Genomic DNA, 17,496 nt, shown 5'->3' with positions numbered 1-17,496 from the left:
AATTTGGGGCTCAATTGTGATTGTAAATTGAGGACTACCTGTAGTTCATGACATGCTTAACAGAGTTGTGGGGCAGGATACATGTGTCATGAAAAATCTCCAGTCTGCACAGATGAACGGTTTGCCTAATCCCGACAGGGTAAGGGAGGGTAGGGTAGAATTAGAATTAGAATTAGAATTAGAATTAGAATAGAATAGAATAGAACAGAGTTCTTTTATTGGCATAAGTGTGATTAGACACACAAGGAATTTGTCTTGGTGCTCTCAGTGTACATAAAAGAAAAGATATATTTGTCAAGAATCATAAGGTACAACACTTAACAATAGTCATAGGGTACAATAAGCAATCAAATCATACTAGGAAACAGTCAATATAAATCGTAAGGATTAGATTTAACCCCAAATCTTTGACCTTGTTTTGACGAAACATTCCTTCCAATCAACTACTGTACATATGAAGGAAGTGACATATCTGAATACTATTTGGCTCTTTTCATTCCCTGAGATTACAAGAGCCCAGCAAAACTGGTTTTTTGGGGGGGGGGTGCGGGGGGGACGGACTCCCACCCGTCTCTTCTGTTTCACCCTCTCCCTTTAGCCAGGTTGGAGCAGGGTGGGGGGGAAACCTCTCTGAATATGTCTGAGCAGTGCTGACCACAATCATATCGTTGGATTTTAAAATCTCTTTGGTGGGAAAAAAGCATGAAAAGACAGGAAGCGAAGAGGCAAGTACAACTTCCTTTGTAGCAGTTGTAAGAACTAAAAGGAAAAAAAAATGACTGCTGCGTGATAGATCCAGGCATCTTGTGTTGTTTGATGCCAGCATGCAACGCAGTGAGTCTGTTGACTGGTGTGTGGGTGGCTAAGGGGTGTCCATGATGCATGACCACATCCAGTATGAACGTTAGAGTCAAGCTGCTTTTTTAAGTTGGTTAGTGAATTATATTTTATTCTTAGTAGCTCTCTCTTTTCTGAATTGAATTGTCTGTGAAATGTATTGATTACACCTGCGTGTTGCTAACACCTTAGAACAGGGGTGTCAAACTCGCGTTGTCATGTGACGTATCGGGACTTTCCCCCCCTTCGCTAAACCATATGTGGGCGTGGCCAGTGCATGATGCATCAGGCCTGCGGACCGCGAGTTTGACAGCCCTGCCTTAGGAAGATTACTCTTTTGGCAGTATTGAAGAAAGCATAAAAATCTACCATTCAGTAAATGAAATCGATTGTTCGTTAAAAACAAGTTTGCTTGTGCATTTTTCTCTTGTATTCCTTATTAGCGCAACGCACAAGCAATAACTTAGCTTCCAAAATAAGTCTGCAGTTAACCTGCCTTTGACAATTTTTAAGAATCTGAGACTACAAGTTCCAGTACATTAAATTATATTGAATTACAGAATATCTCTCCAGCATATCAAGTGGGATTTTGTAGCGATGTGTTTATTTATTTATTTGTTTTTATTATCCCAGGAGATGAGAGATTAAGAAATATGAATGAATGAATGAATGAATGAATGAATGAATGAATGAATGAATGAATGAATGAATATTTGTTATGGAAAGCCCATTTGGTCTAATGGCTAAGACCCAGGCTAAAAACCAGGATGCTACCAGGCATGAAAGCTGATTGCATGATGTTGGGACCCTACACTTATGGGAAAAACACCAGGAAAAAATAATTATATACATTTTTATTCCTATGGTCACCCATCTTAAACAAATAACTTTAGGGGGCTAGCAAGCAGCACAAAAACAGAAAGACAGACAGATAGATCCAACATAAAAGAAAAACAAGATACAATTGAAAATTATCATTAATGCAATAATCCTGGCACCTGTAGAATACCACCACACCAAATGTGCAGCATATTGGGTTCAATAATATCCTGGCCCTAACACTTGAAAGAAAACTGGGCCTTCACAGCCTTACAGAAAAGTTAGGGCCATCTGGATCTGTGAGAAAAGGCTTATATTTTTTGCATTATTATTAAAATGTATATGCCATGTGGCTCTAAGCCATTTACAAATTAATTTAAACGTTAAAAATGACAAAGAAAAAGAATGATGATAGTTAAAACGACACCCAGAGGGCAGTCGGTGATTAAAACTAGCTACTGTTCTATTAATGAAGTAAACCTGCTGTACTTGTTGACATCAAATATTAGTCATTGAGAATGCAAGTAAAATGTAAAGCTTTCCCTTTCCGGTTGTGTTTGATTCTAGGATGCAGTGCTCACCCCTGTTTTTGGGCTGGGGGAACCAACATTGTCTGGAGACATTTTCTGTGGTCATGAGGCCAGCATGGTTATACGCCCGGGGTGTCAAACTCAAAGCCTGGGGGCAGGGGAGAGCCCCTAGCTAAGATTCTGTGCAGTTCAGACAACCCCCAAATCCCACTCCTGGCTGGCCCCACCGACCCCTCCCCTCCCAGAAGTCCCCACGTGGCCCATTTTGGATGCAGGTAAGTGCAGGGACCACATGGAGGTTCGGGGAGGGTGAAAAACGGGCCTCCTGGAAGGAGCCCAGAAATGGGCTTGTTTCCGGCTTCCAGAGAGCCTCCGGAGCCCGGGGGGAGGGCAAAAACGCCCCACCACCACAGTGCAGGAGGCCCACTAGGCCACGCCCACCATGGCCACGCCCACCCACCCATTGGGCAGAGAACCCTTTGCTAAAATCTTTGAGGCCCATCCCTGCCCAGGGGCCAGATCTGGCCCATGGAGCCCTGGAAACAGCAAAGGACTGGCCGGCGGTGCCTCTGCCAGTGAAAATGGAGCTCAGGAGGGGCTTCCTAAGTTCCGTTTTCACTGGCAGTGGGTTGCAGGAAACCGTCCCAGCTGCAAATGGAGCTCGGGAGCCCGTTTTCCCTGGCAGAGTGCTACAGGTGCCCCTGACATAAGTGCCGTTGAGCTGGCCATGCCAATCCCTGGCCCCCTGAGGTCAAATATAACCCTGATGCGGCCCTCAATGAAACCGAGTTTCACGCCCCTGCTATACGCCAAAGGCTAGGAGTTGGGGCAAGGAACAGTCGCTCGCTCTGCTGCATGGTGCTCAGGTCTTGAACCCGGGCTGAGTAGTTTCCAGCTGACACTAGAAAGAATTTAAAAGGCAGGTTCCTTTGCATCTAGGAAATCCAACTGCACATCTCCATTATCCAGGCTAGGGTGGACTAAGCATGGCTAAGGATTAGGGAATATTTGCTGAGGGCCGGAAGAAGGGCACAGGAGGTGGTAGAAAGGCCAGGTATAGTTCAAATACATTTGGAAGATGTATGATTCAAACGCTGAATGAGAGTAGCACATTATTTTCCCCTTTCCCCTGAGTTAGCGGGGTGTGGGGGAGCTGACTCATAACTTTCTGTGTCTGATAATCCATGCAAACCCCTAGGCAGGAGTAAACCTAATAAAAATAATTCCAGTTTTGCTGTCTGAGAAGGTTGAGGAGGAGATATGGGAGGAAGAAATCAGCCGATGAACCTGTGGGAAATCTTGTGAAAACGAAATTGGCTCCATGAAGTTAGCAGTAACAAAAGCCAGCCTCTGCCAGACCTGAGTTGCTAGGTGAGACAGGCTGCAATGCAACCTTCCTCAAGCTCCGCATATGTTAGACTCATCATCCTCAGGTAGTATACCGTGGCCGATCAGGCCAAGGTATTATCGGAATTGTTGTCCAGCTACTTCCCAGGAAAATTGGTTGAAGCAAGCTAGTATAATAAAATGCTGGTTTAGTTTCTTTCCAAAGCTGTGGGTGAAAAAGGGTTGCACATTTGAAGATAGATGGCTGAAGATGCATGTTTTTTGTTGATTTGCTAGCAAGCAAATCCATCTTCCTCCACAAACTCAAGCAACATATATGGTCCATATCCTCCATTTCTGACAAAAACCATCTTGGACGTAGGCTGACTGAGCAGGCAGAGGGAACCGGCCTCCATTGAGTTTCTGCGATTGAGGGTGATAGGAACCTGGATCTCTGTCTCCACATTATACTCCGGCACCTTAACTACTGCACCCCTCTGGATGTAGAAGATATGGTGTGTGAGGCTTTGTGTCCCTTGTGTCTTTCTCAAGAGGCAACTGGGCTTTCTGGTTTTTCTTTGAAGACGTTTCGCTTCTCCTCCACGAAGCTTCTTCAGCTCTGCCTGGGGCTCCACACGCATTCGCAGCACTCAGGTGGCTCTGATGACATAGATAACCCTCCAGGTGACCTTAACGACCTGCTAAAAGAATGCAAATGACCGGCTGTCTGCAAGGAGTATAAATCCTTCCATTCCCCACCATCTAGTCAGAGCTGGAGAAGCTCCTTGGATGAGAAGCGAAGCGTCTTCAAAGAAAAAGCAGAAGGTCCAGTTGCCTCTTGAAAATAAGCCCCTTGAGGACAACCATGGCCTGGGTGACTGAGAAATCTCCATAGACATTTTCTTTGAAGACATTCTTCAATGGCCCACCCATTAACAAAGGTGGGTGTGAGCTTCTGCTTCTGAGGTGAGTTTCTGCTTCTGAGTTTCTACTCTTTTTAGGGGAAATATTCTGCCTTTTTACTTTATCCTAAAATATTTCATTTTCCTAGGAGAGTGTGGGTTTTAACTTCCAACATATATATATATAAAAAAAGTATTTTCATGAATTAGGATCCTGAGCTTGGGAGAAAGAAGGCGTTGGCTGGATGGACTCAGTTAAATCAAATGACCTTAGATCATCCAAGTTTAGGAGAAGAACTCTTCAGGGCACACACCAGATATCTGGGTTTAAAAAATTGGTGAAAGTAGTTGTAACAGCAGTTGTTTAGATGCTCCAGTCCCCGTAGTTAATTAGGCAATCCCTCAACCCCTACTTGCCTCATGTATATTTATTCTGGAGAAGGAAGGTCTATACTGTATGTGTAGGGTTTCAGATTTGATTTTAGAAAGGTGCTTTGAGCTCCCCACGGAGACCCAGATAGTATCGTTCAGCACCTACTTAAATTATGCATGTTACCACAGGATTGTACTTGATTGAGTCCTCCAATCAACATTAAATCACTTACTTCCAGACTTCCCATGGCTTACTTGATCCCCTACTATATGTTAGGACTTGACGGGTGTCACGTATACTGTTTTGGCCACACAGATCCGGAAACTGACTCTACGGGAAGACTGTAAAATAAAGAAGTATTGAAATAAGCCGTATGGCAGAAGTCTACAGCAGCACATTTTCTGGTTCCCAGTTTCCTTTTTCACCCAGTTACAGTTACAGAGAAAAGTGTTGCATAAGCATCATTCGTTTGTGTTCAGAAGTGTCTTTTGGCCTTTGAATGTAAAGCCCTGTGCCTATAAGTTCAACACATTCTCAAAGATCCATCTCATCCTGGGAACTCTTTTTTTTTTTGAACTATTACCATTTGGCAGACGGTGCAGGATAATAAAAACAAGGACAAATAGGCTGAAAAACAGCTTCTATCCCAGGGCAGTAGCTCTTTTAAATTCTGCTGTATAGCGCAGTGTTGGTGCAGTGTCTGGGGGGTTCGGTTCAATGTGTGGAGGGTGAAGGATGTGTGTTTGTGTTTATTTTCATGGTCATGATGTGTACTGAAGATGGTGTTTGATTTCAATGTACGAGGTGCAATGCCAATAAACTAAACTAAACTATAAGTCTTTGAGAATTGGTAACAGGAATCTGGGACAAACCACTCTGGCAGAAGATCTGACTGCAAAGAATGGGCAAAAGATGATTTTGGCCCATATTTAACAACTGGGGTTTGAGTTTCTGTGTTCATTCCTCTTCTTTTTGACATTTGGTCTCTATTAATGTTGCACCTCCCTGACTTCGTTGGGCCTGGGGAAGCAGTTGGAAATTGGGCAGTGGGTCACCCCTGTCATTAAACAAAGTAACCTGCAGTTGTTAAGCAAATGCAGTAGTTCTTCACTGAATCCATTGTCTGCAATGGACAGTTTGTTTGCCAGAAACCAGAAGTAAATACCGGTTTCTATCAAAAGCATTCCTCAATTGTAAACATGTGACTGCAGGACACTACAAACAACTATAAAAGTGAGCCAGTTGCTGAGTGCCCCACATGCTATCATGTGACCTTGGAGGTGGCCATCAGGATTTTGAATTTGGGTCTTAAGTAGCCCTGGGGAGGTCCGTCGTAAATTCAGCTGGTTACGTGATGTAAATTGAGGACTATCTGTAGGTTATTATAGGTAAGGGAGACGTTATTATGATCTTCAAAAATTATCTGCGTGTGTCTCCCTCTAGTGGACATGGTGGGACTGGACACAGATCTGACTAACTTTTCACTGCTGTTTCTTTCATAAGTTTTATGTCAAGTTTGCAGAACTTAAATCTGCACATGAATGGACTGCTTTGCAGCTGTGTCAGCCTGGCGCTGCTAAATTGGTTCCAAGAGTCCCTGGGGTTCAGAATGCTCTCCTTAAAGCTGCAGTCTGAATCCCTCTGTTGACGTTTAAAGGTTATCTGCTCCTTCTTCAATGTTTTATTTCCTTTCGTTTAAAGCAAATGAAGAAACATCCTTGTCGACAGTGTGACAAATCATTCAGCTCATCGCACAGCCTTTGCCGTCACAATCGTATCAAGCACAAAGGCATCAGGAAAGTTTACACCTGCTCGTAAGTTCTGCTTTTGAAAGTTTTCGTTCACGTAAAGCAGACAGAATATTCAGCAGTACCACATAGTAACAGGCCAGGCAACGGTTAAAAGAGTTTCCATAGACCGTCAGATTGGCAAAGCCTTTGAATAATCATTGTGCCTGTCATTCATATGATGCTACCCCCAGTGAGTCTATCAGATCTTTATCTACCAGGCTTACTTCAAAGTTATGGAGAAGGAGAGCTTTCATCTTTCACGCATCTTGGCTAGGTATTGGGTAATACTGCTCGTTTGAAGCTATCCGTTCATAGCCTGCTCTACATTTTCTTCAGGCACTGCCCGGATTCCAGAAGAACTTTTACTAAGAGATTAATGCTAGAAAAACATATTCAGCTGATGCACGGGATTAAGGAACCCGACGTGAAAGAAATGGCAGAATCAACGAACATGGGAGAAAGTTCAATCAAGGAAGACCCCAAGGTGAGCTATCACGTTTTTCATTGTTGTGGGTCATATTTCTATAGAAGCATATATCATTTTTTTTTTCCTCCTTTCCAGCAGCATCCACAGGAAGTCAATAATCAAAACATTGGTCATAGCAGTGCACTCCTTGGTTCTCCTCTGTAAGCACAATATACCAAGCCCAGAACTGGCCCTTGGGACTTTATGGCTTTTTCAGATTATTCAGAAGGCTAAAAAGCAGGTTGAAATCATATAATCTGCAGGTGGGAAGGGGTTCTTATTCAGTATATCTATATCTATATATGTATAAAAGCGAAATACCACTTGTGCATCATCCCAAAATCTCCAGAACCGTAAAGCCTACAAAATTGAAATTTGGCACGGTGCTCCCTAAGAAATGATTTCAAAATGACCATCAGAGTATTAGTATTTCGTATATTATTATTAACATGCTCTGATGCCAAGGAGTTCTACTCCCCCCTGAAAAGAAATACGTTCCAAATGCAAAACACAAGCAGAGGAGTTTCAGTTTTAGTTTCACAGCACCAAGCAGCTTTAGTACAGAACAGTTGAGCTAAGCCACGCCCAGGCTCCTTACTGTCTTCTTGCTCATACAGCAAATACTGTTTCAGTTTTCAAACAGCCCTTAATTCTCTCACACACTGACAGGACTCTAGCCAGATGAATACCGATGGAGGCTGGTAGGCAGAGGCAGATTTTTTTTCCCCCTTATCTTCCTCCCCAAAAACTAAGCCCGACCATATATTTTCATAGCAAAGCATGGGTATCGAGCTACTATATGAGATATAGCTGTTAAATATCTGCATGATGGAACATTTGCCTCTTTTCCATTTTTCTGGAAATGGGCCAGAGGCAAGCTGTGCTTTGAGAACCGGCTTTGCTAGAAACAGATGTCTCTCAAGTCTACTCCGCAGGTACAGACACCTGAGGTTTTAAAAGGTTGCCCTGTAGGTCCATCAATGTCCATGTAGTTTCCATCTCTCTACAACCTGAAGCGTATACCTTAACCTCAAAGCTTTTTGGTACAGCCCAAAGAATGCTTTCAAAACGTTGCCACTGAATTTTCATCTTTGGGAATAGCAAAAAAAAATAAAAATAAGTCCATAGGGGAATAATCATATGAACTGTATCTAATTAAAATTAAATCAAATGTAGATTTATGCCTGGCCCCTTCTGTTTGTTTTTGTCCTGATCTAGCAGACTCATGGACTGAGAAAAATGTTGTCCCTCCCTATTTTAGGTATTTATAAGTGGGGTCCAGAGCCTCAGCCTGCTGTTTGTCTGGTACCATGGGTTTATTACCCTTGTGAAGGGTTATCTTGAAAAGATAGAAATAGACATTATTGTGTCTAATAATTGGTGAAATTCCTATCCTCTTAATCCACTATGACTTCCTTCTTAAAGTCACCCATAACCTAAGACAGGGGTCGGCAACCTTAAACACTCAAAGAGCCACAGAAGTCCTAACCAGAAGCCCCCCATTCAATTCTGGAGCCGACCAGACTCTATGGTAGTTCCCCCACCATAGAGTTTCCTCCTAGCACAGTGTCCTTTTTCCTCTACCTGTCCTAACCCAAAGCCCTATCAATTGTGGAGTCGACTGGCAACAGAGAGCCGCAGCAGAAGGCCACATGCGGCTCCGGAGCCGCAGGTTGCTGACCCCTGACCTAGGAAGAGACATTCTATACATATTACACTGCGGATTGAACTTCTGTCTCAAATTTCATTTCACTGACAAGAACTCTGTATGAAACTATCCGGCCGTGTTGTACTTTATTTCTTTAATGGGCATGTTTAATGTTGTTCTCAACTTCTTCAGGTTCCCAGTCCAAAGCGTAAATTAGAGGAGCCCGTGTTGGAATTCAGGCCCCCTCGAGGGGCCATCACCCAGCCGCTGAAGAAGTTGAAAATCAATGTTTTTAAAGTTCACAAATGCGCCGTCTGTGGCTTCACCACCGAGAACCTGCTTCAGTTCCACGAACATATTCCCCAGCACAAATCTGATGGCTCCTCCTATCAGTGCAGGGAATGCGGTCTTTGTTACACGTCCCATGTCTCTTTGTCTAGGCATCTCTTCATTGTCCATAAGCTGAAGGAACCTCAGCCTGTTTCGAAACAGAATGGCTCTGGAGAAGACAGCCAGCAGGAGAACAAGGCCGGCCCTGAGGAGGAATCCACGGATCGATCCACCTCTGACAGGAAATGCAAAGTGTGTGCAAAGACCTTTGAAACGGAAGCTGCCTTAAACACCCACATGAGGACACACGGCATGGCTTTTATTAAATCCAAAAGAATGAGTTCAGCTGAAAAATGACCCTGCTCCTTTCTTCCATCCCATAAGCATCTTCCAAAAGTTGGAGGGGGAAAAAGAAAAAAAAAGAAATCAGCCTTTCTACTTCAGAATGGAGTTGACTTTTTCTTTGGGGGAATATAAAAAGATTTACCATACCGTAAATTTAACAATTCTCTCCCAGGCTGTTGCAATAGATTCCACTCTATTCTATATTTCAATTTATCTTCCTCACCTCATATCGCGATAGAGATTAATAAGCAGTCATTCGTCATTCACTCCCCTGAAAGACAGCATTAAAAAAAAGAAAGCAGTATTTGAGTCTAAAAGAGTTTGTATATATTTAAACAAAGTAATTTCATAGTCTTTGTTACATGTTTGTATTTGTATTTAGTGGGATTTTTTTCTCCCCTGTTTTGTTCGTCTCTCTTGCTTACGTCTTTTCTAACCAATGGATTGTTTCGAAGCAGAATTCTTAAAAGTTGGAGCAATACTTTAGATTTATTAAGCTGTTTCAGATGTGATCCTTTTTCTGAGATTGCCTGAGTAGCTTTGGAAAAATTCCCCCATATTTCTCTCTCGTCCTCTCTGGGAAGAAGAACCCCAATGATATCGTTCCTTCCCGACCAGCATTACCCCTCCAGAAAACTAGGTCATGTTAACCTGGGAAAAGGCAACCATGGGATACATATCCTTGGATTCCATTTAACCAGAATTGTTCAATGTTGCCAGCATTGTGCTGAAAAGCAGCTCACATGTTTCTGAAAGAAAAGTCAGAAGAATTGTGTGTCTCAGCAGTATTGGAAGAGAAGGGTTTTTAAAAAGCAAATAGGTTTTTTTTTGTTGCAACTCAAGGAGCAGTTGTAGTTGGACCCGCTGGTTCTTATGACTAGGAGGATTAAGAATCATTTGATAGGATCTCTTGCTTAAATATTTCAGGTGTGTTGGGGGGGGAAATCTACTCAACTTGAGAATTTCTCTCTATATAGAGAAAATTCTGAGTACAGTATTCAGCCCATGAGGGTAAATCTACTTTGCAGGAGCTCCATTGGAATGAAAAGGATTTGAGTCAAAGCAATGGGTTCCCCCCACTCCCAGTGGTGGTGGCAGAAAAGAAAAGTCTTGGAGGACTTTGCTATGTGTCATTTTAATCATTATTTGTCTCTACTCATTGAGTACCTCATTGAATGTTGCAGGACCTTTTGAAGGCCATTTGAAGATGCTTTTCAGTATTTTAAGTTTGTCTTTTGTCTGTTACGGTATATAAGATGCAGAATAAGCTTAATTATTTTAGATGTGTGGTATCTAAGTCAATCAAGTTACAGTTGAGAGATAAGGCCGTGTGCCAAGTCAGTCTTGAGCAGCAGTTTTAATCATAGATACGAATTGAATCATAGAGATTTGAACGCAAGGAAATAAACAGCCAATCACCGGCCATCAAACGCACCAATCAACCAATAGGAAGGCACCACCACATAAATACAATGCATAGAATAGCTCAAAGCACACATTATGAGTGCATATTTGAATAAGCAATTCAACCAAATTGAGAGAAGTTTCCTGATGGGCTCCAGCACAAGTCCAAAATTTGGAAAACTAAAACTCTGGTCCCGTTGATTGACCCAGATTGGATCTTGCATAGAGATTCGGATTGGAGATCATCTGCAGGCAATGCTACTGATTTTTGGACCATCACATAAAGATTTAATTTAATTGCTTATTCAAATATGCACTATTAATTGGACACCATATTGATGAAAAATATTCCTTATTCATATATATATGTATACACACACACACATACACACACACACACCAGTGGTGGGATTCAAAAATTTTTTTACTATCGGTTCTATGGGCATGGCTTGGTAGGCATGGCAGGGGAAGGATACTGTAAAATCTCCGTTCCCTCCCCACTCCTGGGGGAAGGTTAGCACGGTTCTCCATACTACTTAAAATTTCCATTACCGGTTCTCCAGAACTGGTCAGAACCTGCTGAATACCACCTCTGACACACACACACACACACACACACACACACACACACACACACACCATTCTTTGTCAGAGTTAACTCATCACAGCTGCAAGATCACTAAACAAGATAAAATGTGTTGTAATTCTAAGCAAGTTTCCTTCTCTCCTAAGAAGTGCTGAATGTCAGAGGGACCATGGGCCTGAGCATGATTTTCAGATTTCCTAGAATTCGGCTAATAAAATCGGAGTCATGCGGCCTGCTCTTCATGGCCAATATTTGGCCAATATTTATCCTGTAAAGCAGGGGTCCCCAGCTGCGGCCCAGTACTGGGCTTTGGCCCATTCAGAACCAGGCTGCACACAAATGTGTTTAGATAATTCCAGGCTATTCAGAGTGTTTGAACCTCACACAACCTTCTGCCTTGCTTCCGATCCCTTGGAGGCATTGAAGTTATTGCTACCTTGCTTTGAATTTAGAGTAATTTCGGGTAGCTGTTTCCAAGGAGGTTAACTGTTTGGATAAAACTAACCCCGGCTGAAAATATCTTCCAGTTTCCTGAATTTAGTGTTATTCCCCCCACAGCAGTATCTCTGCTTTATTCTTAGATTGGTTTATCATGTCTTTTGGTGGTGTTTTTGAGCTTGCATTCATATTGCAAAGTGGAAGAAACTGCCCTGATATCTTTTCTCCAATCTTCTGACCTGTTGGGACCATGTCCTCTAGATCAGGGGTCCCCAACCACCGGACCGGTACCGGTCCGTGGAACATTTTCTACTGGGCCGCCGGTTTGCTGGGCGCCGCCATCTTGTTTTGATGAGAAAGTGCTTCCGGTGAGCTTTTCCGGTTGGAAAGTGGCATGTGGGTCCTGAAGGAATCCTCGCGCCTTAGTTTCATCAAAGGGGGGGCGGGGTGGCTTCGAACAAAACTAAGGCGCGAGGATTCTTTCAGCACCCAAGGCAAGGCGAGCTGAGCGGCCGTCCCAAAGCCCATCGACACAGGTACAAAGGAGGAGTTGAAGGTGGCAGGGAGAAGCGGGGGAAGGCTGGCTGGCCGGTCGCTCGGCTCACCTTGCCATGCGTGCTGATGCCAGTACCGGGCCGCGGATCGTTTTGTGATGCCGGTACTGGGCCGTGGATGTCTTCCCTTGGCTTTTATTGCGGCAAGTGTAGGAAGCAAGGCAGCTTAAGACACTTATAGGAACAGTTGCAGAAGGATGGCAGAGAAGCTCGCCCAACTATTTTGACCAAGGTGACGATAAGAATCCTTGTTTGTTTGTTTTTCATCGAATTTAATGAGAACAGCGGGGGGGAAATGCAGTAGAAATTTTCAGCATGGCACTAATTGCAAAGAAGGTCATTCAAGACCTTTTGGGTATCTCAACGGAGTCTCCTATTATATGTGAGCGAGGCTGAGATTTATGCACATTGAAAGAATTGCTAAAGTCTGAAAGAAGTTGTATGATTGCAGCCCAGGTGATGGATGAAAGGTTTGCTATTTTAGAATAATGAATTTTTCAAGATATACCTTAAATAAACGTTAGTCATAGGATTGTGTGATGCAGGCATCGTATTGCGTCGTAGAAAGAGAAGTAAGAACCACAAAGCACTTGAAATGTAAAAGCTGTTATATAAATAATGATAAATAATTCTAGCCATCTGGTGGCCTCTGAATTTGGAAAGATGATATAAATTCTTTTTTTAAAGACATTCCAATGTACAGTTATATATACATCATATAGATTAAGATTCCAGATAATAATAGGAGTTATAAAAGTGCTTTAGATTATTCCAAATGCTTCATATATATTATCTCGATATTTCTTGCATTCCTGTTAGAGATAAGAACAATTATTCCTGTTATCCCACTGAGGTGGGGAGCATTGAGTCAGAGCCAGCATCTTGTCTACGGACCCAGGAATTTGGAGTCAAGGTTACATTTGAATCTGGGATTTCTCAGATCTTCCGTCATTACTATAAAAGCTGATTGGAATTCTATCCCTTGGATTCACATCCGATCCTTTACCAATTCGTGCTCCAGATCTCATGGGATGCATTCCCGCTTCACAAATAGGAGGCTGTGAGTTCAATCCTAGGTAGAGGCAGATATTTCTCTCTGGGCACAATGAGAATATATCTGCAGAATATAACTCGGCATTGGCAACAGGAAGGGCATCCGGCCATTAAACACTCCGTTCGCTCCATTCAGTTGCCCAGACTCCAAGTATAACTTGCCTTTTAGACAGTTCCCATGCAGGAATTCAGTACAGTGTGTGGTGGACTACAGTGTTTAGACCAATTGAGGTCACTATTCAGGATTCTTTTTCTTCCTAGTGTTTTCCCACAGGGTCTAGTTTAGTTTACAATGGTTGTAAATGGTTGCGACAGAAATTGACTGACCAGCTTGTCACTCAAACCTGACATCATAGGCTAAGAAAAACCACCCAGCTGGCTTTTATGCTTAACACGAGACTACCGCTCACAAACTCCTGAGCCTGGTGCCTTAACCACTAGATCGAACTGGCTCGCAGTCCCACTTCTGGATTGCGATTCTGTTGGTTATGAGGCTACAAATAACCGACAGGTATAAAACGAAGGTAGCTGGAACAATGATCTGGAGCCCTATATGGTTCACATTAAGGCCCTTTAGAAATCAGGCTGAATCAGAAATCAGAAGAGAAATCAGTTCTGAATCAGGTCCACTCAGTAGAGATGACAGAATAATAAGAGTTGGAAGGGACCTTGGAGGTCTTCTAGTCCAACCCCCCTGCTCAAGCAGGAGACCCTATACTATTTTAGACAAATGCTTGTCCAGTACCTTCTTAAAAGCCTCCAGTCTTGGAGCACCTACAACTTCTGAAGGCAAGTTGTCCCGTTGGTTTATTGTTCTCGCTGTAGGGAAATTTCCCCTTAGTTCTAGATTGCTTCTCTCTTTGTTCAATTTGTTCAATTTCTATCCATTGCTTTTTTTTTTCTTGCCTTCTGGTGCTTTGGATAATAGGCTGAGCCCCTCTTTTTTGTGGTAGCCCCTCAAATATCGGAACACTAGTTCTTTTCACTAAGTTTAGACAGACCCAATTCCTGCAACTGTTCTTTCTATGTTTTAGCCTTCCGCCCCACCGATTGTTTTGTGGCTCTTCTTTGCGCTCTTTCCTTCTGAAAACCTTAACATCTTTTTTATATTGTGGTGACCAAAATTGGTTTCAGGTAACTGCAAAACATATTAAAAATAAGAAGAAGAACAGGTGGTGAGTCTGCCAGGATGCTTTCAGAGATCAGGTATCCAGACAGGGTTTTGCTGAAGCTGTCTCTCAATTGCGAAAGGATTTAAGTATTTAAGGTGCTTGTGGGTGTGTCCATGTCAGTATTACCATTTACACCAAAGCTGTTGAAAGAAACTGAAGAGTTTTTTAAAAAAAATTGTGAAGTTTTTGAGGTTGCAGATCATCACTTCCGCACTGTGTAGTTTGTTTACCGGTATTCTTCTGTCAGGAACGTATTAATTTAGAATCATTTCATTCTTAAAATTCCTCCAAACCTTCTCCACCCTCTTCTGGTGCTTTTATTTTTGTAGGGGAGGGGGGGGGAGGAAACAACATTTCAGGTCGCACCCATTATTGCTGGAGAAGAATTTCGAAAAGGACAGGAAAGGTACTTTTTGTTCTCAAAAAAAAAAAGTCTTCGTTTTGTTTCGTTGCTTTGTTTTTTGCTTTGTGTTTTTGCTTTTTCCACATCTGTATTCCCTTTACCAATTTTGTACTTTTTTTAAAAACGCAAAAACAAATATTCTAGCTAACGTATGTAATGTATGTAAATATGTATAGCTCAGAGAGAAAGATACTTGCATGACTTTGGCATAGTAAATGTTCTCTTTTTTTAAAAAAAAAAAAGTCAAGGGAAGGTGTTTGACACTCTTGAACAACACCCATTTTGTCCATAGTTATTGTATTAAAACACATTTTGGATGTAAATAAATGTGGGGCTTTTAAATTTTTGCTTTGCCCCTAAAGAATTATGAAAAACTGTTATTTATTGATGAACTGTTGGACGACTTTAAACAGGCAGGAGTAAAGAACGTCCTCCGAGATGAATTTTCCCCAACCTATGAGTCTCCGTGTGGGTTTGGGGATTGAGGAAAGCAGTTCTGGATATTTGGTAGAACTTCCAGCTTTTGACTTTAATCGCTCTTGATTTCTCTGATAACCATTAAATGCTCATTGTAACTTCCTCCATTTGTATTCACCAAGGGTTGGGTGGATCTGAAGAGCTTCTGGATTCTCAAAAAGCTGCAGTAAAGTTTGCAGACTCCTGTTACTCTTCTGTCAGTGATGTATAAAAGCTGATCACTGCCTTTTTTAAGGGGGAAAACAAAGAACCCTGTGTACCTCTCAAAGCCTCATGTTTGTTGATGTGCACTTTTCAACATAACTAATGAGTTGTTGCCATGCGGTAATGATGGGGTGGTTTTTTTTGTACAGTGTGAATTAATAAAGTTACCTTTTTATTACAGGATTATTATTTTTTTGTTCAGTTGTCATTTTCTGTGTAATTGCATGGCCTTGTTCTGCTTGCAAGGTCAAATGCCAAAGCATTTGGAATCACCACACAGGCAATTTTAGGAAACAAACGTATTGCAATGTAGTTGTCTCAAAATAGTCCTTAGCTGGAGCTGGAGATGCAGTTTAACGCTACTGTAGGCTCCCGCTGGCTTTTTTCACACATTACTAAAGTTGTATCATGCCAATTACAGATCTGAAGAAAAGATCTAGAGCTGAGAATCTCTTAACCCCTTTTTGGCGTTGTTTTTGGAGCCATCTGAAATGATGATGCTATGCAGGTAGTCCTTGACTTACGACCACAATTGAGCCCCAAATTTTTGTTGTAAAGCGAGACGTTTGTTAGCTGAGGGTTTTTTTGCCCCATTTTATGACCTTTTTTGCCACTGTTGAATCACTGCAGCTGATTAAGTTAGTCACTCTGTTGTTAAGTGAATCTGGCTTCCCAGATTGACTGCTTGTCAGAAGATCGCAAAGGGGGATCACATATAACCCTGGGACACTGCAACTGTCATAAACCAGTTGCCAAGCTTCTGAATTTTGGTCACATGATCACCGGGATGCTACGAATACTCATAAGTCACTTTTTCGGTGTCTTTGTAACTTTGAACGATCGCTAAATGAACTGTTGTAAGTCGAGGGCTACCTGTAATTGTTATTAGTAACTATACTTGATAATTTGTTCTTGGTCTTTGTTTAAGGCTATATTGTTAAGTCCCATATAGCATCTTATTACAGTCAGAAATAAGAATTCGATAAGGTAAGAGGTAAAGGTTCCCCTCGCACATACGTGCTAGTCGTTTCCAGCTCTAGGGGGCACTGCTCATCTCCATTGCAAAGCCAAAGAGCCAGCACTGTCCGAAGACGTCTCCGTGGTCATGTGGCCGGCATGACTAAATGCCGAAGGCGCATGGAACGCTGTTACCTTCCCACCAAAGTGGTCCTTATTTTTCTACTTGCATTTTAAAATGCTTTCAAACTGCTAGGTTGGCAGAAGCTGGGACAAGTAACGGGAGCTCACCCTGTTACGCGATGCTAGGGATTCGAACCGCCAAACAGCCGACCTTTCTGAACAACAAGCTCAGCGTCTTAGCCACTAAGCCACCACGTCCCTCTTTGATAGGTGGGTAAAAATGCCAAATCCAGGCTAATAAAAAAAAGAAAGCTGTCATTTAGGTTTATTTTTGAAAGGCTTTTATTCCTTATGTTGGTCATTTAACTTTTACCATACAAATGGTATACACAGTCTTTCATATTTCTGTGGAATTGTCTTTAATACCAAGACACCACAGTTATTTTAGCTTGTAGCATTGGGAGCACCAAAGTGCTTCCAGGTTGAAAGGTTAAATGGTGATATCCTTGTTGCCTGGAACACCTCTAGTTAGGGGCTCTTTTCACATCCCTATTAAATTACCTACCGAAGTGGTATGTCAATGCTGAAACTGACCTGACTGAAGCCATTTTGAGGCTCCAGTGTTGCCACGCTGGAGCTGGGGGATAGGTAGGGGGGAAGAGAGATAGCTGGGGTTTTGTAGCCAAATTAAAATATTTTCCCCTGGGAACCAAGGACATTCTAACACATGGTCAGAGTGAGGAGGAGTGATGTTACCAA

At 42.4% G+C, this 17,496-nt stretch overlaps 1 protein-coding gene across 6 annotated transcripts in view; it reads left to right on the top strand.

Annotated features, from left to right (window-relative positions):
- ZNF532 (zinc finger protein 532) overlaps nucleotides 1-15,835 on the top strand; it is a 79,687-nt gene extending 63,852 nt beyond the window's left edge. For 4 of the 6 annotated variants that reach the window (XM_087927420.1, XM_026715401.2, XM_087927419.1 and 1 more), the window contains exons 7-9: nucleotides 6,489-6,601; nucleotides 6,914-7,061; nucleotides 8,884-15,835. In XM_087927420.1, the coding sequence (XP_087783546.1) occupies nucleotides 6,489-6,601; nucleotides 6,914-7,061; nucleotides 8,884-9,378 (756 nt within the window). In that variant the 3' untranslated portion in view covers nucleotides 9,379-15,835. Of the gene's footprint in view, nucleotides 1-598; nucleotides 990-6,488; nucleotides 6,602-6,913; nucleotides 7,062-8,883 lie in introns of those variants that run through there. The other 2 variants (XM_087927421.1, XM_087927422.1) reach the window with 2 other exon arrangements.
- Nucleotides 15,836-17,496: the final 1,661 nt, after the last annotated feature.

The sequence above is a fragment of the Pseudonaja textilis genome, chromosome 2 (assembly GCF_049901715.1).
Source record: "Pseudonaja textilis isolate UNSWEBS1 chromosome 2, rPseTex1.2, whole genome shotgun sequence".
NCBI classification, from domain to species: Eukaryota; Metazoa; Chordata; class Lepidosauria; order Squamata; family Elapidae; genus Pseudonaja; species Pseudonaja textilis.
The sequence above is the reverse complement of the archived record's forward strand: the minus strand, read 5'-3'. Positions and strand labels throughout refer to the sequence as shown.